The sequence below is a fragment of the Salvia hispanica genome, chromosome 1 (assembly GCF_029641045.1).
Source record: "Salvia hispanica isolate PSC_SH4W2 chromosome 1, Shi_PSC_v1, whole genome shotgun sequence".
Classification (NCBI taxonomy): Eukaryota; Viridiplantae; Streptophyta; class Magnoliopsida; order Lamiales; family Lamiaceae; genus Salvia; species Salvia hispanica.
The window spans coordinates 66838089-66860520 of NC_142692.1; the positions used below are offsets into that span (position 1 = coordinate 66838089).

At 36.7% G+C, this 22432-nt stretch overlaps 3 protein-coding genes across 3 annotated transcripts; all 3 read left to right on the top strand.

Moving 5' to 3' along the window:
• Positions 1 to 4300: 4300 nt before the first annotated feature.
• Positions 4301 to 8530, top strand: LOC125223941 (seed imbibition 1). The gene is made up of 13 exons (XM_048127260.2): positions 4301 to 4579; positions 4853 to 5103; positions 5181 to 5271; positions 5711 to 5759; positions 5868 to 5959; positions 6044 to 6151; positions 6242 to 6376; positions 6463 to 6873; positions 6958 to 7099; positions 7193 to 7260; positions 7355 to 7489; positions 7574 to 7791; positions 7896 to 8530. The coding sequence occupies exons 1-13, from the start codon at positions 4389 to 4391 to the stop codon at positions 8270 to 8272; spliced, it is 2268 nt and encodes a 755-aa protein (XP_047983217.2). The 5' UTR covers positions 4301 to 4388; the 3' UTR covers positions 8273 to 8530.
• Positions 8531 to 10887: 2357 nt separating this feature from the next.
• LOC148934442 (uncharacterized) lies at positions 10888 to 17101 on the top strand. Its single transcript, XM_089062302.1, has 4 exons — positions 10888 to 11182; positions 13637 to 13818; positions 16234 to 16512; positions 16973 to 17101. Exons 1-4 carry the CDS (start codon positions 10888 to 10890, stop codon positions 17099 to 17101), a joined length of 885 nt encoding a protein of 294 aa, XP_088918428.1.
• A 3920-nt stretch (positions 17102 to 21021) lies between these two features.
• On the top strand, positions 21022 to 22153 carry LOC125223438 (RNA polymerase II elongation factor). Its single transcript, XM_048126583.2, has 2 exons — positions 21022 to 21858; positions 21929 to 22153. Exon 1 carries the CDS (start codon positions 21168 to 21170, stop codon positions 21816 to 21818), a length of 651 nt encoding a protein of 216 aa, XP_047982540.2. The 5' UTR covers positions 21022 to 21167; the 3' UTR covers positions 21819 to 21858; positions 21929 to 22153.
• The last annotated feature ends 279 nt before the right edge of the window (positions 22154 to 22432 follow it).

Sequence of the window (22432 nt, forward strand, 5' to 3'; positions counted from 1 at the left end):
TTTTCTTGTCTTAACTTAATCCATTTATATGTCCTATGCAAATAAATTGCATGCTTTTTTAAAGAAAAAAAAACTCGTCGATTCATTCCAAGCCTTAAAGTGAATTAAAACTTTAGTAATTCGGATATATTGTTACGTGGTATGTCTAGCCAGTCACAATTGCAAAAATATTCCCTTTTCTATTTCCCCCTCTTTTTGTTGTTGTGATTGCCTGAAACCACAACATGATAATATGTTTTATACGACTAAGGTTGTCTCCGGCGGCGCCCCTCCCATTCGCCCCTCCCACGCGCCCTTCCCATGCCACGTCAGCACTAGCCCCTCCCATTCCACTGCCACATCACTAGCCCTTCCCACTGCACTAGCCCTTCTCACTCGCCCTTCCCACAATTAAATTAATTCACAATTAAAATTTAAATTCACGGAAGACATAATCCGACAAAAATACGAACGGGAAATACGAATATTTCATTAAAAAAAAAACATACATAATTCGAAAAAAAAAATTACATAGTAGAAAAAGAGGTTTAGAGAGAGAAACTTGTCAACACAAGTGGTGTGAATGAAATGACGTTGGAGGAGCCCTATTTATAGAGTTTAAAAAAAATAAAATAAAATAAAATAAAATATGTCGGACGTCCGAGTTGGGACGGGCGCAGGAGCACCCGGGACGGGCGTGGGCGCCCTTCCCGCCCACTATGGCGCCCGTCGGGTCGCCCGTCCCCGACAGGCGAACGGGAAGGGCGCCGTAGGAGATAACCTAAATTTTTATTGAGAAGATTATGGTTATTGTTTTTGTAATTTATATTATCAGTAATCCATAGAAAAACAAAATTTGACTATAATAAATTAATTATATGCAGCATTTATCTCAGGGATCGTTATTGATTAACTTTTAACTGTAGAAACTATAAACTCACATTCTAGTATGCTTCTTGACACATAATTTATTTCATTTGACTTTAAACTATTTTAATTTCATATTTCTGAAAATTTCTGTATCACAAACCCCAATTAAATAGAAGTATGTATGATTCATGTATTCCTGTTAACAAATGCATGATTAGTGTTTTGGTCTACAGTTAGTATACCAAAAACGTGTGTTACTCTTAACAAATGCATGAGAGTATTTCATCATCCTTTTTTAATAAGAAAACATTGGTTCAATTCAATGTCGTCCTAATTTAAATAAAAACAAGTGCATAACCACAAGTTAATAACATAAACGCATGGATGAGAACTAATAGATGAACATTCATCTTGTAATTTTATAAGTATAATTATTGTTTCTTTCATTATTTGCACACTTTTGTACTCCATTGGAATACCAATTGAATACAGTTAATTGCCATTTGAACAAAGGTATCGCGTGCAGATTTTCGCTCAACGTGGCCCTTTCCTTTTCTATTCCAAATCACCAATTTTAATTAGAAATTAATGAACTTCTGTGACTGTTACTAGCAATTTAATTACATTAAAATTTAATACTACTAATTTAATGAAAGATCGTAGCTCAATCAATAGCAACACTCTAGCTAAGTAGTTAAGGTGTTATTATGCTTCCTCCTCCTGTCAATTTTTGAAATTAAGAATAGGCGAATTAAGAAAATAAAATATACATAAAAATTACAGCATAAAAAGTCAAATAGAAGAATTAAAGTTGGAAACAAACGGGTGCGTTACGGTCAGAACGTTCTGACGATCAGAATGACAAATAATGTAGTACACTTTATGCCAAGTAATGTACCATCCCCATAATGTACATATGGGCTGATACATTACTTGTGCATAAACTGTACATTATTTGCCGTTCTAACCGTCAGAACGTTTTGACCTGAATAAATAAAAATCCTTCCTCTTCAATGATGACAAATTCAGTCTTTTGAATTTTTTGATGGGACCTTTTTTTATGCCTTTTTCCTTGGAAATAGGGTTTTATTGATGAAAAATGAGGTGGCATTTATCCACAGCAGCTGGCTGAATAACACGTCAAAATTCGGTGGCTTTCATTAACTAGTTGAATCAATCTAAGCCGTAGGATTAGAGTTGTATGCTAAATCTAGGCCGCTGATTACACGTAATGACAACACGGATCCCTCTCATCCTATAATAATTACACAAACTAATGTATTGTCAACAAGAAAGATCATGCATTAATTAATATAAACCCCACCTATGCTAATTGCATTCATATTTGCCAAAATATTTACACTCACAATTTTCATTTTCCAACCTAATTCGAGTTGTAAAACACGTGACCTAATTTGGTTAGGAATTATTCCTAAATTGCAATTTGGTATGTCTAATAGTCATATTATAATATAGAAATGTGATCAAATGAAAACTCTAAATATTGTACAAATTCAAAACTATAATCTGGACCATTAAAAAATGTCAACAGATCACAAAAAAGCATCAACAGGAAAATATCAACATAATTTCTACAGTAGTCAATGATTGATGCTGTGTTGATATTGTGCTGATACTGTATTGACATTAAAATCTTGTAATTTTACACTGTGTTGATATTATATTGAAACTTGTTGAAGCTGTGTTGAAGAGTTTTGAGTTTGTACAATTCATAAATTTTCATTTTATCACTGCCCTTATAATATAACCAATTTCCTTAATTCTGTTTTTGGGTTTCGATCTAATTCTGTTGATATATACATGATTTAGTCAATTAAATACACATGCAATAAGCTTTACTTGGTTCACATATTGACTCAAAATCAATTCCACGTTATCAAGCCTTATCCAAAAACTTAGAAGACCAAATGTATTCAACTTTTGACACTTAAAATATTGGATTTAAATTAAAACATTAGTAAGGATATCACATGTATAATCAAAATTGTAATTATGATTTATGACAATGGGAATGGATACAATGATATTGAATTACATGTGAAAAATAAGAAACATGCCTAAACATGAATTTTGCATCTAGAAACATATAAATTCATGAATAAGATATGGACCAATGTACTTAAATCAGATTTGACTCATGCTACATTCATCCAGTATAAAAATGTACTATCATAAATCTTGATTGATAGATATTATTTCTAACCAGAATTTATCATTTTCACAATATTATTTTGTGGTAGCAAATTCATAAATAGATTGTGTCATATTGTACCAGTATTATACACTAGAGATATGGTAGGTAAACAGATTATTATAAACCGAATGCATATTTTATAAAAGGTAAAGACATAGATTCTTGTTTTGGACCATGTTGAGTAAAATTTATAATCACCAACTCTCAGTTTGAAATAAAGCTGTCACTTTTGAATAAATACCATATGAAAATTGGATCGAGATGCCACATTAGTCGTATTAATTATAACCAGAAGCATAATTGCAATTTGCAGATCTATCCAATCTCCTATAAACACGTCGTGTATTATTACAGATTAACAATCTTCCCTAATTAAATAGGACCACCCTTCTCACACAAAGACAATCTCATAACATCCTATTCATCAATATTACGTATACTTCAATTGCAATATAATGACTCATTTTATCATTTTCATATCTCAATAAGAATTTATTTTCATTTTTCTAATATGAATAAACAGAATTCACACTTCACTGAACCATTACATTCAAATGTTTTTACTCCTATTCAAATGTTATTACTCCCTATGTCCCACTTAAGATGATACGTTTTCCTTTTTAGTTTGTCCCAACTAAGATTGACCCATTTTCTTTTTCGGAAACTTTCTCTCTCCAATTAATATACTCAACCATTTTTCCTCACTCCTATTAAAATATTCATCTTTCTTTTTCTCTTCATTTTAATATTTACATCCACATTTTCTCTCTCTAATTAAACACTTTAACCAATAACTCCTAAAACTCTGTGCCGGCTAAGGAATGTGTCATTTTAGACGAGACGAAAAGAGTATAAATCTAATGGAAGTGAATATATGGTGAAACTGATGCAATTATTTACTGTTCAAGTGTCACCTAATAAGTTAGGTAACGCATTCTACGATGCACATTTTGTATCTTTTAGCAAATCGTATTAATTAATCATGTGTAACCAGTAATAGTGTATAAACAATTTTCCCTACTTTTAATCGAAATTATTTAAATCTCCTTAGATAAATGTTTACAGTATTGAGTAGAGCTTTTGCAAAAATACCTTTATCTTTAATATTTATAAATAAATAATTAAACGAAAATGAATTTGTACGGAACATCATCACCAAATTCCCGCCAGATAAAGATATTTTCACCTCTCTCCGTTTCCGCTACCTATAAATACCCCCTCACACTTTTCATCATCTCACCATTCTTTCATTTCCGTGTTGTTGTTGCTGTGCTGTCATTTTTTCCGTTTATTTGATTTTCTGAGATTTCCCTAGGGATCGAAGATGACGGTAGGGGCTGGGATCTCTGTGAGCGATGGGAGGTTGAATGTGGTTGGGGAGACTATATTGACCGATGTTCATGACAACATCATCGTGACGCCGGCCGCCGGAGGAATCCTGACAAATGGAGCCTTCCTCGGCGTTGTTTCCGATCAGATTGGTAGCCGCAGGGTTTTCCCCGTCGGCAAACTCATGTTAGTTCTCCTCTTTCTCATCTGAAACTTTTGCATTTTCTCGTGTTATGATCAAACTTAACCTTATGTTAGTATATGAATTTGAGTTGAAATTACTTGTACAGATCGCCTTTCATTTCAGCTGTATTTTGCCATTTTAACTAGTTTTAGAATTTGACGGCATGTATAATTTTTAAAATTGTTCGGCAATCGTCATATTGGATCTATTCTGGAAGTCGGTGGTGAGGATGGAATAATAAGCGACATTACTGAATTGTGATCGTGATTCTCCAGGGATTTGAGGTTTATGTGTGTTTTCCGGTTCAAGTTGTGGTGGATGACACAGAGGATGGGCAGTTATGGCCAGGACATTCCGTTTGAGACGCAATTCCTGATCGTCGAAGGGCGGGATGGTTCGCATTTCGGCGAAGATGAGAAGGAACAATCAGCTCAATATGTTGTGTTCTTACCGATTCTAGAGGGAAATTTTAGGGCAGTTTTGCAAGGAAATGCAAATAATGAGCTGGAAATTTGTTTGGAAAGTGGTATGAACAAAATCTAGAGTTTCTTTACTTTTTCCTCGTTTTTCAAATGTTCATATGCTAATAGTTGAGTAAATCAGGGGATCCTGCTGTTCAAGAGTTTGATGGGAGCCATATGGTGTTTGTTGGAGCTGGATCTGATCCATTTGATGTCATTACCAATGCAGTCAAGTATGTTTTTATCATTAATTCATCTGAGTGATTGTATACCGTCTATAGCTTATTACAGATCTCAGGTGTTCATTTATTTATGTTTTATGTGAGAGATAAGGTGTTGATGATACATTGTCCTTGAGGATTGAACTGGTCATAGTGAAACATTTTCTTTACTGCTAGATTTAGAAACAGATCTATGAATGTTCCTTTCACCAAAATCCAAGATGAGATTTATCATGGCTCTTTATTAGGCTTTAATGTTGTTTCTCACTTTATGGATCAAAACTGTAGGTTGTGATACTAACCTCTTAAGAGGATGGTAAATTTTTAAAACAGAGGACCATATCAGGGTTTGTTTGTGGCTAGAAATATTATAGTGCTCTTAGATGATTTAATATTCCTATATGCGCTAGGCATAGCTGAAATACTAAGGATATATTTCCAAATAATGCAGGACTGTGGAGGGGCATTTAAAGACTTTCAGTCATCGTGAGAGGAAGAAGGTAAAGTATTTCTTCCAATATTTCATTTCCAAATTAGTTTTTCCATGAGAAAAATGAATTCTCAAAAGCTGATAACGTGCTATTAATATTGCTTGTATCACATTTCAGATGCCGGACATGTTGAACTGGTTCGGATGGTGTACATGGGATGCCTTCTATACTAATGTTACTGCCCAGGGAGTGAAGCAGGGATTGGAGAGGTAACCTGGTTACATTCTAGTGTGGCCTGACCTTTTGAAACTTCTACAACTTGATGTTATTTTATTTGCTATTTCTTAATGCAGTTTGGAGAAAGGCGGGATTCCCCCAAAGTTTGTAATAATTGATGATGGGTGGCAGTCAGTTGGCATGGATCCAACTAGTGAGAAAACAGAAGCAGATAACTGTGCTAAGTGAGTCCATTAATCATCTTATACCTTTCATTTATTCTTGCTACTCTTTTCTATCGCTAACTGTTGCACTTTGCTCATTCTTGTGTCCAGCTTCGCGAACAGATTAACAAATATCAAGGAGAACCACAAATTTCAAAAGGATGGGATAGAGGGTGAAAGAATTGAGGATCCAGCAAAAGGAATCCGGCACATTGTTTCAGAAATCAAAGATGAACACTCTGTCAAGTATGGCCTTAGTGATCTTGTTTACTTCTTACTTGTCATGAATATGAAGACAACAATTGTTTATGCTTCTCATATCGACCTTGCAGGTATGTCTATGTGTGGCACGCTTTGGCTGGTTACTGGGGTGGTGTCAAACCTGAAGCAGCTGCAATGGAGCATTATGAGTCCAAGATGATTTTCCCTGTCTCATCTCCTGGGGTCGAGTCGAATGAACCATGTGATGCCTTCAATAGCATTGCCAAGAGTGGCCTTGGTTTAGTTAATCCTGACAAAGTCTTTAGTTTCTACAATGAGTTGCACTCATACCTTGCATCAGCTCGCATTGATGGTGTCAAGGTAGATGTCCAGAACATTCTCGAAACCCTTGGAGCCGGCCATGGTGGAAGGGTGAAGCTTGCTCAGAAATACCACCAAGCACTGGAGGCGTCTATCTCAAGAAACTTCCCAGATAATGGGATCATTTCCTGCATGAGCCACAACACAGATGGTTTGTACAGGTAACCAAAATGGATTTTACATTTTGTGTAGGCTTTAATAAGTGCATGTGTTGATTCAGATGGTGTTTTGTGCTATCTTTGCAGTTCCAAGCGATCTGCTGTTATAAGAGCATCAGATGACTTCTGGCCACGCGATCCAGCATCACACACTATCCACATTGCATCAGTTGCTTACAACACCGTTTTTCTTGGGGAGTTTATGCAACCAGATTGGGATATGTTCCATGTAAGCTGACGACCATGACAAACTATATGTTTTTAACAAGAGTTGATGATGATACATAAACAGATGCTAAAGTTTTCTCTAATCTAATGGCAGAGTGTGCATGAAATGGCCGAATACCATGGAGCAGCACGAGCCGTGGGTGGTTGTGCTATATATGTCAGGTGCAATAACATACCTCAAATATTGTCATCACAAAGGTTTCTATTTTACATAGCATTGTTTTTCTTATTCTGGACTTTGTTATGTTATTTGCAGCGATAAGCCCGGGCAGCACGACTTTAACCTTCTCAGGAAGCTCGTGCTTCCTGATGGCTCCATCTTGAGGGCCAAACTTCCAGGAAGACCAACTCGCGATTGCCTCTTCTCAGACCCCGCTAGAGATGGAAAAAGGTGCATACAGTTCCTATTTTATGTATGTCATGTTACACTATAGGTGTTCTTTTTCATCTAACAACTCCTATCATCTGACTACAGTTTGTTGAAAATCTGGAATCTGAATGATCACAATGGAGTTGTGGGGGTGTTCAATTGCCAAGGAGCCGGGTGGTGTAAGACTGGAAAGAAGAACCTCATTCACGACGAACATCCTGGAACCATTACTGGAGTCATTCGATCCAAAGACGTTGATTATCTTCCAAGAGTCACGGATGACAAGTGGAAGGGAGACACGGTTGTCTACGCTCACCTGCAGGGTACTTACTTACTCTTCTAGGAAACCTCAACCGCGTTGAACAAAATGAACAATACCAGGATAATGAATGTAATCTAATGATGGTTTGTGTGTGTATGTGTGCAGGAGATGTGGTCTATCTGGCCAAGAATGCTTCTCTCCCCATCACGCTCAAGACCAGAGAATACGAGGTCTTCACAGTGGTTCCGGTGAGGGAGCTGTCGAATGGCGCTGCATTTGCGCCTGTTGGCCTCACCAAGATGTTCAACTCAGGAGGAGCGATCAAGGGATTGAAGTACGAAGCAGAGAAGGCGGGAAGTGTTGAGATGGAAGTGCGCGGGTGTGGCACGTTTGGAGCGTACTCGTCTCTCAGACCTAAAAGAATTGAAGTGGATGCAAAGGAGGTCGAGTTCGAGTACGAGGAAGCAAGTGGGTTCATCACACTTGCCTTGGAAGTTCCAGCCAAGGAGTCCTACCTTTGGAGTGTTGTTGTTCAACTATGAAAAAACCATTGTCATTATCAAGATTGTTGTATTGCTAGATTTGGGGGGGTCCACATACCTCCGATGACTCGATAGGAGTTTATGGCGAGATCATTTTTTTCTTTTGCATTCCCATTAATAAATGCAGTTGAGAATAAATAAGATTGAGCTTCTCAATCTCAGTTTAGCATTGATGGAAACTGGAGAAAGGAGATTGACAATTTCAAGGAGGAATTTGCTTTTGCATTATGAAATAGTACAAGCAACTCTTTGTTCTTATTACTCTTATAAGTAGCTCGTTTTATAAAAGGTTTTTTTTGAGATATTTAGATTCGAAGAAGTGAAGATTCAAGCATGAATAAAAAGTAAGAGAAAAGTTAGATAAGAAAAGTCATGTAATAATCTGTAAAATTGTTCATCTTGTTATAGCAAGGGAGAGGCCGAAAAATTTGACAATAACCGGAAAAATAGTAAAGGAGAAATGCGTCAAATCTGTGAAGCTATTAACTAAAGAAATTACCGAACATAAACTCGTTTTTTTGTAATGCTTGAAATATTATTTTCAAAGTAAATAGTTGATTATGATTAAATATACTATGAAATTTATGCGTGCGTCATAAATTTAGTATAAATAACTTTTTAGCAAGGGTGGACATCGTTAGGGGTGAGAAAAAAAAATCGAAAACCGAATATCCGAACTGAACCAAACCGAAATTTTGAAATTCGGTTTGGTTTTTCGGTTCGGTTCAGTTTTGAAAATACAAAAATTTCGGTTTTTCGGTTCGGTTCGGGCGAAAAAAAAAAACCAAATAACCGATCTATATTTTAAATATAATATATTATATATATATTCCATTGATTTAATATATTATATTATATAACATATATATATATTCTATTAATTTTATATTATATATGTTAAACATTTATGTTTTTCGGTTTTTTCATATAGTTTTGGTTTTATTCAGTTCTATTCGGTTTTTGAAGTCGGTTTTCGGTTTCGGTTTTTCGGTTTCGAGTTTGAACTAAATTCGAATTTTCAGTTTCGGTTCGATTTTGGCAAAAAACTGAACCGAAATCCGAATGCTCACCCCTATTAGGTACACGTTTTAATTTTTAGCCTTTAGACTTAAAAATAACGTCTCATTACACTTGACAATTAGTGCATTAAGAAAATGACATTTACAAGTGATTTCAGACTGAGCATATTTAATCAGCACTTGACACGTGGCGGGAAGATTTTTCAATAATGTGCATTTTGATGGAAAATATATATATCTCAGCTAATATATTTTGTTTTTTTCTAAACTTCTGAATATCTTGTAAATGAATTGTAAAAATAGCATATTCTCTCTACCTCTCCTACAATAGTTTATTTCATTTTAATGCGTTCACATATTAATTCACATCAAATTTTAGCAAATATGAACCTTCATTTTCACCTCCCCTCTTATTATTTCTTCTATTTATTCATATCCAATTAATAATATTTTTTTATTTCTACTACTTTATCAATTTTCTATTAATATTTATAGGAGTATTATTCATTACAGAGCCAATTGGACAAATTACAAAAATATGTCCATCATTTATAGACTATTAATTTTAAGTTTATTTGAAAAAAAAATGTATCTCTTTACCATCGAATTGTGAAGTTTTAAAGTTTGTAACACGTCAATATTATTGTTGCTTAGATTGGTTACTATGTGTAACACCTGCTATTGTATTTCAATTTTTTAATATAGTCCAAAACTGTTTAAACCTAAACTCTGATACCAAACTTGTAACACCTCCTACTCGCCGCCCGACAACTGACCGAATAGGAAATGTCACAATTTGATACCATAAAATTTATTCACATAATATGTTCCGTATAAGCACATAATTTTCGCATATCATCATCTTTATACTATAATTTCATATTATGTCACTCACTATCACATAACACATTATAACGTATAATAGTGTCATATCTCATCAGATAATATCGTACACCCTGCGTCCTGGCTAAGATGACACATTCCTTGGCCGACACGGGATTTTAGAAGTTATTGATTAATTTGTTTAATTGGAGAGAGAAAAGTAGGTGTAAGTATTAAAATGGAGAGAGAAAGAAAAATGAATATTTTAATAGGAGTGAGAAAAATTGGTTGGGTGTATTAATTGGAGAGAGAAAGTTTCCAAAAAAGGAAATGTATCATCTTAGTTGGGACAACTAAAAAGGAAAACATGTCATCTTAAGTGAGACGGGGGAAGTATATCCTTACATAACTTCATGACACGTTAGATAATCTATTTCAGCCGCGTGCTTATTTCTCGATTATAATAAACTGTGTGGACTATATATTCAGAATTGGCAGAAAACCTCGTGCATGGATACGGCGCATTAATTATGACCGAAGATAGCAATGGCGAGACACCGTTGCAAGTGTTTGCGCAGAAGCCATTGGCATTTTCTCGTGACAATGTCCAAGGACTTAGGAACAAGATTAGAAGAAGTGGTTAGCTTCTTTTGTTGCATTTTGATTCCAATTTTGCAAAGCTAACAATATTTAATTCAATCATCTAAATATTTGTAGTGCTACCATACATGGAGAGTTCAAATACAGAGAAGTGTGATGCCTACAGATTAATGGATGGTTTGTGGAGGAGCTGTTGAAATGGTTACAAAGGATCTTGAAGCACCGGTGGATTTCTCGCAATTGTTCTTCATAGCGGCGAAAGAAGGAAATGTTGAATTCTTGGTGAAGTTACTCCGAAACAACCATAATCTATTGTACAAGTTAAACGAGGACGGACATAGCATATTTCATGTTGCAGTTTTCTATTGTCGTGTTGATGTGTTTGCCTTGATGTATGAGTTGCGTGGGAGTAAGGATACGATAGCAGCACACGTGGATCGTGATGGAAACAATATGACGCACTTGGCAGGCAAAATGTCTACACTAAATTGGGTCGGCGGCAGCCTTTACGTGGCCCCTCTGCGGATGCAATGAGAAGTAGGGTGGTTCATGGTATGAGATCTGTGTTTACTATTTTAGAACATTCATTATCATTGTCCTTTAATTTTGACTTTTACAAGTTTAGACGAACATGGAAATGAGAAATTCTTAGGCGGTAGAGAAGCTTGTACGACCCGTATTCTGATGCATGAAGAACAAGGACGGGGAAATGCCTTAAGGTCTTCTCTTGTTATGAGACGGTGGCGATGATTTGGTGATGTGTTTGATGTTCTCCGAAACAAAATAGCCTTTGCATCATGGACCCAACTATAGAGGCCTGACTTGCTGATATCATTAATCAACTCCAAGTTATATGGTAAGTTTGTCTTAATTGGTAAATACGAGTAGCGATTGTAGATAATTATTATTTCCTGATTATAATAAACTGTGTGCACTATATATTCAGAATTGGCAGGAAACCTCATGCATTGATACGACACATTAATTATGACCGAAGATAGCAATGGCGAGACACCATTGCAAGTGTTTATGAGGAAGCCATTGGCATTTTCTCATGACAATGTCCAAGGACTTAGGAACAAGAATATAAGAAGTGGTTAGCTTCTTTAGTTGCATTTTGATTCCAATTTTGCAAAGCTAACAATATTTAATTCGACAATCTAAATATTTGTAGTGCTACCATACATGGAGAGTTCAAATATAGAGAAGTGTGATGCCTACAAATTAATGAATGGTTTGTGGAGGAGCAGTTGAAATGGTTACAAAGGATCTTGAAGCACCGGTGGATTTCTCGCAATTGTTCTTCATAGCGGCGAAAGAAGGAAATGTTGAATTCTTGGTGAAGTTACTCCGAAACAACCATAGTCTATTGTACAAGAGTTACAACATTGTTGCCATCACGATCCACGTGTGCAGCGCAGCATATTGTTGAGACCTCGCCAAGTGCAGCATATTGTTGCCATCACGATCCACGTGTGCTGCTATCGTATCCCTACTCCCACGCAACTCATACATCAAGGAAAACACATCAACACGACGATACAAAACAACAACATGAAAAATATGCTATGTCCGTCCTTGTTTAACTTGTACAATACACTATGGTTGTATCCGTCAGTGACGGTGAAAGTTGTCGTGTTGCCATTGTTGCGATCAGTATCGCCACCACCATGCACGATTTCACGTCATGTTTACTAGACTTCTCATGTTCTATCCTTAGGTCTATGTGCTTGACTATGAATAGTTCCCTAGGCGTTTGCCCGTCCTTGTTCTTCATGCATCGGAATGCCGGCCCTACAAGCTTCTCTACCGCCTAAGAATTTTCCATTTTCAAGCTAGTCTAAACTTGTAAAAGCAAAAAATAATGGACAGTGCTAATGAATGTTCGAAATAAAAACATGTATCAAAAGACGCAAAAAGCACAACAAGATTTGACATTCAGTTTTACTTTGTAGCTCTCGATCAGTGAAAGCTCTCAATCAATTGACAAGGTGAATAATATTTGTATTTTATAAAAAAAGTGCAAGATATGGGTAATGTGAGAAACTATTAGAATTATTAGGAGAATTATTAGGAAAGACTTCTCGTTGCTGCCTTTTTATGCTTTTTAGTTTTTACAATAAGGCCTCAAAAGGCACACGCGATCATTTGTCACTAGTCACGAAGTATAATCACGGGACATGTATTGACAAAATTTTAGTAATAAAAAAATTGCACATCGTTTGAAAATATTTTGAAATAGTAATAGTAATTGAAAGGAAATAGAGGAACCCTACTATGCTTACAACAATGGAAATCACAGTGTTCAATGTTCATAGATCCAACAGGTAATAACTACTTAAACCAAATTAAACACGTTAATGAATGTTATAAAACAATAAGCACAAATTTCATACAATGAACCACCCCCTACTTCCCATTGCATCGACAAAGGGGCCACATAAAGGTTGTCGCCGATCCAATTTAGTGTAGAAATTTTGCACGCTAAGTGCAGCATATTGTTGTCATCACGATCCACGTGTGTTGATATCCTATCCTTACTCCCACCCAACTCATACATCAAGGCAAACACATCAGCATGACAATACAAAACAACAACATGAAATATACTATGTCTGTCCTCGTTTAACTCGTACAATAGACAATGGCTATATACGTCATGGACGGTGAAAGCTGTTGTGATCGGCAATGTCGCGACCAATATCCCCACCACCATGCACGATTTCACAGCCTGCTTAATAGACTTCTCACATTCTATCCTTAGGTCTATGTGCTTGGCTATGAATAGGTATCATATCCTTACTCCCACCCAACTCATACATCAAGGCAAACATATCAGCACGACGATACAAAACAACAACATGAAATATGCTATGTCCGTCCTCGTTTAACTTGTACAATATACTATGGTTGTTTCCGATAGGGACGATGAAAGCTGTCGTGATCGCCAATGCCGCGACCGGTATCGCCGCCACCATGCATGATTTCACAGTTTGCTTACTAGACTTCTCACGTTCTATCCTCACGTCTATGTGCTTGGCTACGAATAGTTCCCAAGGCGTTGCTGTTGGGACTATCGCAGCGGAAGACATGGAAACCAAACAGGTCCTTGACCGAATCTATTTAGGTGATTATGCATTCGACTCCAATTTCATGCAATTTACATAGATCTATAGATATAACATCAAATAAACACATAATCATGCATATTCGATGTAGATTCGATTGTTACCTCATTTTGATCCATCATAGGATCGAAGTTGCTAGCTGCACCACCCGGAGATCCTTGGTTTATCGACCGTGAATCTTCCAACCTATTCCCTTGTCCTTGATCATCCATCCGTGTGGGCGGATCTTGAATAAGCAACAATAGTCTTGAAGAGATCTAGGAAACCCAATCACAAACTCGATATTGTCTTGATCTAATCCTATGAATTAGGATAGAACAAGAACAAAACAAAACCCTAATTCTCCCACGTGCCAAGACACGAAAACCGAGGCAAGGAGAGAGAGAGAGAGCCGACGACGGCTACTAGGGTTTAGGGGAGGAGTGTTGTGAATAATGGTGTGCTAGGGTTTCCACATCTCATCAATATTTATAATGGACTTGTTGGGCTAGGTTGGGGATCCATGGAATGACTTAAGTGTTGGGCTCACCCATTAGATAAATTACTAATTAAATCAAATGACCCATGATTTAATATATTATCAATGGAATATTATTTTATTCCACTAAAGAATAATATTGCACTCCCACTTAAATCACCAAATTACAAATAACTTGGGTCCATTTTATTTTATAATATTTCCCGCGTTTAAGATTATCTTGATCCGTCAATTTAATTCTTTTGTTTGCTATGTGACTAGAATTAAATTAATTCTCCAAAGAGTTTTTCTAGTTTGAAACTTTATTTATTATTCGTGGTATAAATTACAACTGCGCAGATTTCTGAATAATAAATTCATCTTTCAAACACCTCATTGGGGATCACCCTTTTAGGAATTTAATCATACCACACTGGGCACGCTAATTCTATGAAATAATATTCCAATACCTTCATGTTATTCAATTACTACCACCCAAGATATCATGAACTTGAGTTACGTACAAACTCTCACATATTGATAAGTCAAAGTGGCGTTTGATTGAATAAACAATATTGATATTAATATCATAGACTAGAAAATACTAAACTTTCTGAAATATATTCTTTCAGTAGATAGCAATAAAGAATACATTTCGGATTAGATCCTTTCAGTGCTTTACCACACCGGTGTTACCAATCTCTTCTTAGGTAAGAGAGAATTATCACAAACACTGCAACCGTACCAATAGGTAGCAAAAGCCTATCTAGGTTGTGAATTATGTTTTTCTTCTTACTAGATCTGGCCAAATCCCCTATTGGAAAACTCATGAGGAGATTCATCGAATTTCCCTACTTGACCTTCTTAGTAAAAAGCCTTAGACTTGTTTATCATATTTCAATAATAAACCATTATATTATATTATTTATTCTCATAAATAGGTAAACAAGTGGACGTGGCGTTTCTCGTATACATGCACAAGCTGACTGTACAAAGGCATATACGCTCGAAGCATCTTTTAGTATACAAACCCCAACAGTTGCCTGTTCCTTTTTTTCATGCATCGGAATGCGGCCGTACAAGCTTCCAACAACATGCCTTACGTGTTGCAAGTGTGTGCGCGGAAGCCATTGGTATTTTCTCGTGACAATGGCCAAGGACTTAGGAACAAGAATATAAGAAGTGGTTAGCTTCTTTAGTTGCATTTTGATTCCATTTTTGCAAAGCTAACAATATTTAATTCGATCATCTAAATATTTGTAGTGCTGCCATACATGAAGAGTTCAAATACAGAAAAGTGTGATGCCTACAAATTAATGGATTGTTTGTGGAGGAGCAGTTGAAATGGTTACAAAGGATCTTGAAGCACCAGTGGATTTCTCGCAATTGTTCTTCATATCGGAGAAAGAAGGAAATGTTGAATTCTTGGTGAAGTTACTCCGAATCAACCATAGTCTATTGTACAAGTTAAACGAGGATGAACATAGCATATTTTTCATGTTGTTGTTTTGTATCGTCGTGTTGATGTGTTTTCCTTGATGTATGAGTAGCGTGGGAGTAAGGATACGATAGCAGCACACGTGGATCGTGATGACAACAATATGATGCACTTGGCAGACAAAATGTCTACACTAAATTGGGTCGGCGGCAGCCTTTACGTGGTCCCTTTGCGGATGCAATGAGAAGTAGGGTGGTTCATGGTATGAGATTTGTGTTTACTATTTTAGAAGATTCATTATCACTGTCCTTTAATTTTGACTTTTACAAATTTAGACTAACATGAAAATGGAAAATTCTTAGGCAGTGGAGAAGCTTGTACGGCCCGCATTCTGATGCATGAAGAACAAGGACGGGCAAACGCCTTGGAAACTATTCATAGCGGAGTACAGAGACCTACAGATTCAATGACAAATGCGCCCGGTCCTCCTGAATCAGATCATGCTCAAGGTCTTCTCTGGTTATGAGACGGTGGCGATGCTTTCCTCGGTCACCTTGGTGATAACTTTCCTCTTGATCAACATGTCCCGCTACTTTAACTCGGACTTCCTCATAACACTACCGCTTATGATGGTGATTGGCCTATTTATGCTCCTTTCCATCGGGGCGATGATGTTGGTGTTCTTCTCGAGTCTGTTGTCGTTCGACTTACAGATGAAATGGATTGTAACTCTGACCCTGCCGGAAATTTGTATGATGTGGAGATTCCCTCTCATGGTAACTATACTGCGCAATACTCATAATTCTTATGTGAAGTTTTTCTCGCACAACCGCCTGCCTTTCTAGATATTGACTCTTAGGAGAGAGGATTCTGAGGATTAATTAGCACTTACTATTGTAATGAAGTACTATTGGTATGGATTGTTTGGTTGTTTAGATTATTTATGTGATGCTTTTATTAAAGTGTGTGATGTCTTATAACTTGTTTTTTGTTCACAACTCTTCCCAACTTTGTCTAGTTATTATTTTCCTACATGTTCTTGTTTAGGTAGCTTTACACAACTATTCCTAATTGGTTTATTGTTGATGAAATCTTCATGATGATCTGCACAAAGGCACCCCAGAAGGCTCAACTATGATTAAATCTGCAAAAGCTTAAAGCTTTTTGGTGTCTACATATGTTTATGTAATTGCAAAAACTACCACTCCTAATTCTGATTTCTTTTTTGGGAAATAGAATTATGTGTCGTCGAATGATTATGTTACGAAAGTTGTGATGAGCGTTGTCGACCATTTAGCCTATGAACTCAGTAAATTCTTGGATGAAAAGGCTAATGAATTCTCTGCCACATATATTGGAATTTGATTAGATTATTCAATTCTTATATGAAAAATATTTTAGGGTGAGGATGTGTTGTATATACTAAGCAAATTTCAAGAATTCATCAAGTTGAGAAGCGTATCACGACACACGTTAATGGTAGAAGCTCCCAAGCACCATAAGCAGTACATTGTTGCATGTATTTATAATATTCTGTAAATTAACTTGTTTGTATCCAGATAATCCATCTGCTAAGGCCTTTCAAGCAGCACGACTAAAGCGTTATTGATAAACTCATTATTTTGTGATTTATGAGCATTGAATTGACTTGTTTATTGTCGAGTTTAGTAACTTGAAGTCCATATTTGTGTCAGTTGTGCATCAATTGGTTATATGATGAGTGTGTTGTGTAAATGTTGAGAAAGAGGTGAAAAATAGATGAAAAAATGGTATTAAGTGTGAAATGGAGTCGGAGCCAGGAGCTCCGAGCGGTCTGCTTAGCAGAGGAACAAGCGCCAAGCGGCCCGCTCAGAATGGCGTCGTAGTAGCCCATTCGAGAGATGCCGAGCGACCCGCTCTACTCCAGCTAACATCTAGAGTGGCCCACTCCGAAAGTATCGAAGTAGCCCAACCAAAGAAGCCATGCGGCCCTTTCAAGAAGCATCGAAGCAGTTCCAAACAGAGTCTTCAAACGGCCCGCTCGGTATTCACTCCAGCACCGAGTGGCCCGCTCCGGAGAAATGGCGAGGCGCAATTTCTTTCATATTTGCAGGATTTTGAGGAACAAGCGCCTAGCGGCCCGCTCCGAAAGGTGTCGTAGCAACCTATTCCAGAGACACCGAGTAGCCCACTCTACTCCAGCTAACATCCAGAGCAGCCCTCTCCGGAAGGTGTCGTAGCAGCCCACTCCAGAGACGCCGAGCAGCCCGCTCCACTCCAGCCAACATCCCTAGCGGCCCATTCCAGAAGCATCGAAACAGTCCTAGACAGATACTTCGAGCGGCCCACTTGGTATTCACTCCAGCGCCGAGCGGCCAGCTCCGGAGAAGCGACGAGGCGTGATTTCTTTCTATATTTGCAATATTTTGTCTTTATATTTATTTACATTAATTACGTTCTCCCTCCGTCCCTCTGTAACTGAGTCATATTCCTTTTTGGGTTGTCCCACTATACCCGAGTCATTTCCTTTTTTGGCAAAAAGTACTTTACTCCCTCTTACTATATTCTCTCTTCATCTCTCTACCTTTTTCCGTTCTACTTTATTTTTCTTTTACTTAACTCATTTTAAACAATTTTTCTTAAATCCTGTGCCGAAAAGAAATGCCTCTACTACGGAGGGACGGAGGGCGTATTAAATAGTAAGTTGCTTTATTAATATATATATTTTAAAAAAAAAGATAGTAGTCCTTCCGTCCGCGAATAGGAGTCCCATTTTTCCATTTTAGTTCGTCCGCGAATAGGAGTCTCGATTTACTTTTACCATAAATGGTAATAGGGTCCCGCAATCCACTAACTCATTGCACTCACATTTTATTTAAACTAATATATACAAGTGGAACACATATTTCACTAACTCTTTTCTGTCCACTTTTCTTAACATTTCTTAAAACTCATGCTGCCAAGGAATGAGACTCCTAATGGCGAATGGAGAGAGTAATTGAAAATTAATTATCCTAGGAAATGAAAAAACAATGATGATAAAGGAGTAATAATTACTGATGAGTGATCAGTACACGCAATCGAGACTAACAATGATTCTATTTATGTGCTAAACTCGCTCTCTCACTATCCATTTATACTGCTAAATTCTATTTATGTGCTAAACTCACTCTCCCTCAATTCATTTTAGACAACTAGGAATCCCTGAGCCTTGCAGTGATCAGCGATGAACTTCTCTCCTAAACCCTCTCCTAAACCCTCTGTCCCTCTATCCCTCCATCAAATGCATTTGAACCAAACAATTTATCTCATTCTCATTCTCTCTCTTAAACACAAGGGTGGGTAGCTTAGTTTCTCTGTTCTTCATGTTACTTTGATGCATTAACGTTTTATTTGAGTCTATATTAACCGATTTCTCCTCTATTTCATGTGTAGTTCGAACTGAAGGTGCGCTCCTATGGGGATTTTTCTATCAAGACAGCAGCGAAATCACAATCCAAATGGTTCACATTCCTCATCTCTACTTTTTTCATGTCCAAGCATATGCTTAGAGTTATTTTTGTGTTTTTTCTACTTCAATTTTTTTTTTTTAATTTTGAATACCCTTGTCTCACCAAATCAGTGTCACTCAAAATAAAATCTCTGAAAATTGAATGCTAGGAAGCTAGGACAAAAATAGATGAACAATGGCAACTATGTGTGTCTTCATTTTTATTTTTATTTTGTAAAGTTGTTATATAATATTATTATATTCAGTATATTGTAAAAGTTTTCTTTTTAAAATTGTGTATTTTCAGTTTAGTTTGCTTTAACTTTTTTTTTTAAGGAATGGTACATAAATTTCGAATATATTTACTTTTTAAAAAATGATTAATCAGTTCTAAGTAGTAATCCTACTAGTACTAATAATAGGGTCCCTACTCTTTTTTCTATATCATAATCCCTAAAATATTATTCCAGTTTTAATTTCTACATCCTAAAATCCTAGAATTCCATAACTTTGTCTTCCTGCTAGCTTTAATATATAAGTCCAATTTTTCTCTGTTAATTTAGTATTTCAAATTTCATCATGCAAAAATTATTTATTTTTTTATTTCTTCATATTGACTTTCTTATGTACTCCATATGAGAATGAAAATTATGAAATCAAACCTATTATGATTGAATTTATAATTTAATTTATATATATACTAGGATTTCGTGATTTACTATAAAATAATAATTTATTTATTTGGTTTAAGTGCAAGAGATTGGGACGTTTTTCTCTGATGGCTTTGAGTTTGAGTTTACTATGGATTAAAAAACATAACTTTTTCTAAAATTCAAAATTGATAAATGATACATGTGTGCTACTACTATATATCGACAAATGATGTTTAAATTGCATACCGAAATTGATATATGCAGCTGTACTAACCCTATCCATAACAAATTGCAAATTGCGCGCAATAATTATTTTGTCACATATATGGGAAAGACAGATAATGTTTATCCTTTTTATATTTTCCCAATAAAATAAATAAATTAGGATAAACGTCAAAAAGGAAACAACAATTTCCTCTACTTCCATCCACTGTCATAGTGGCTGCAGGAAATAAGAAGAAATATTCAAAAAAACAAAATGAGAAGAACTGCAGTTAATTTAGTGGTAATTTCTTGAATTTTCATGCTCTTAATTTCCTAGCAAAAAGTAAATAAAATTGTTGAATTGCAATTTGAAGTGAAATTTTGAGACGTCCCGTAATTTTAAAAATCAGTTTGAAAATTTTAATTTTCATAATTTTTCTAACAATTTGCGTAAAATAAAACTAGTATTATATACAAATACAATGTATGAGTTTATCTATCAATGGAAAAAATAACTATAATTACTTTTTAAAATGGTTTAAATAAGGATAATTGCATATACACGTAAATGAAGTCAATACAATTTAAGGAGATAAAAATACTTGCATAAGCATTTTCAATATTCCAATAACAAAATTTCCTTTGGTAATTTGCATTGACCTGGTTTATTGAAACTATTTTGTGTTTCCAATTGACCAAAATTCTTATATAGTAATTTCAATGATGTGGACCTCCTCCATTTAATATTTGTTGCCAATGCATATTTAATTGCATCAATTTTTCATTTGAAATATAGTATTATGACTTGGAATAGAAGTAAACTTCCCAAAAATTGAATAAAATATTAAGCTGTTACATTCATCGCACCATTATTTTACAAATTTTTATCTGACCGTTGCCCATTCCTCACACAAAAAATATGACCGTTGCTCATTCCCCCATCAACATCACCACCATCGTTTAAATATCTGAAACTCCCCTATTTCCCTCAACGAATCAATCTCAACTCTCTAGATCTCTCTCTCTCTCTCTCGATCGACCTCTAAATCTGTGAAATTGCTGAGGATTCCGGTGGAAATTGATCGATCTCGATATAATTATAGCAATGGCGGAAGGTAAAGACGCTCACGTGGTGGAAATTCCGGTGGTGGATGAGGAGCAGCGGCACAGATCGGCTTGTACGGCGGCGATGCGGAGCCATCCGCTGGCGGAGATCTCGCGCAGCCCGGGGCACTTCCTCCTGCTGAAGCTGTGGCAGAGGGAGGAGGATCTGTTCGGGAGGAGGATGTCGAAGAAGGAGTCGCGGATGGACTCGATCCGGAGCGAGATCTTCCACCTCTGCACTCAATTCTTCCTCTTCCACGGCGTGTTCTTCACGATCCTCTTCGCGTCGTCGCCGCCGCCGCAGGAGAGGTGCGGCGAGTGGTGGTTTCCGGCGCTGCTGTCGGGGAGCGCGTCGGCGGCGATCGCGTCGATGGCGCACTGCAAGCTGTGGAGGTTCTGGAAGGTGGAGGGGCAGCTGCAGAGGGAGCGGGCGGAGGCGCGTGCGCTGGCGCGGTGCGTGCAGGAGCTGAGGATGAAGGGCGCGAGCTTCGATCTGAGCAAGGAGCCGAACAGGGGGAAGCGGTTGAAGAGCTCCAGCGTGGAGATCAAGTGGGGACCACTCACGTGGTGCTCTCGCTACAGAGTCACGCTGCTCCTCGTCTCCTTCGCTGGATTGGCGCTGCCTTCCTGCAGATTCGTGCTCTGCGCCTGATTGATTGATTGCTGGATCGATCTCGCTAGGGCACAAAAAGGTGAGAAGATAATTCAGTTCAATTTTTCATGAATTTGATGAATCGGTGCTGATTTGGAGTTGAATTTCAGGAATGAAGCTCTCTAGGTCCGAATATTCTGCTCCATCTCTGAGATGGAGAGAAGGAGAGTGTTTCAGTTGGAGAAAATGGGAAGCATTGTTGTGATTTTGGAGCAAGTTAGCAACACTGCTTGTGTTCTGTTTCTTTTACTATTTAGATGGAGTATGTTTTTTCATGTATTCTATATTCTTTGATTCTTAACAATAATAGAAAATTGCATTGAATTTTTATGATTTATCTATGGTGTTTAGAAGCATATTGCAGGTGTTTTTTGTTGTTTCCAGTGTGCAACAAGAAAGGGAAGACGCTTGCATGATAATTTGGAAATAATACGAAAAATAAGTAGTGTTTAATAAGATTGGATGATATTTAATTTTGATATAGCAAATATGGTAATTATTCACTCAACATTAGCTCAAAGCTACATGCCTCTCTTTATATTTTAAATTTCTTACCTTATTAGAGGTGATGTTGTAATGAATAGTAAAAAAAACTTATCGCCGCTTGCATAATA

Excerpts from the sequence above, each read along its gene's own strand:
- LOC125223941 (XM_048127260.2), top strand. The coding sequence starts at position 4,389 with ATGACGGTAGGGGCTGGGATCTCTGTGAGCGATGGGAGGTTGAATGTG. Across the intron at positions 6,377-6,462 it reads AAAGATGAACACTCTGTCAA|GTATGTCTATGTGTGGCACG; the intron begins GTATGGCCTTAG and ends TCGACCTTGCAG. Across the intron at positions 7,100-7,192 it reads CAGATTGGGATATGTTCCAT|AGTGTGCATGAAATGGCCGA; the intron begins GTAAGCTGACGA and ends ATCTAATGGCAG.
- LOC148934442 (XM_089062302.1), top strand. The coding sequence starts at position 10,888 with ATGGTTTGTGGAGGAGCTGTTGAAATGGTTACAAAGGATCTTGAAGCA. Across the intron at positions 13,819-16,233 it reads AAGACATGGAAACCAAACAG|ATCATGCTCAAGGTCTTCTC; the intron begins GTCCTTGACCGA and ends CTCCTGAATCAG. Across the intron at positions 16,513-16,972 it reads TGTGGAGATTCCCTCTCATG|AATTATGTGTCGTCGAATGA; the intron begins GTAACTATACTG and ends TTTGGGAAATAG.
- LOC125223438 (XM_048126583.2), top strand. The coding sequence starts at position 21,168 with ATGGCGGAAGGTAAAGACGCTCACGTGGTGGAAATTCCGGTGGTGGAT.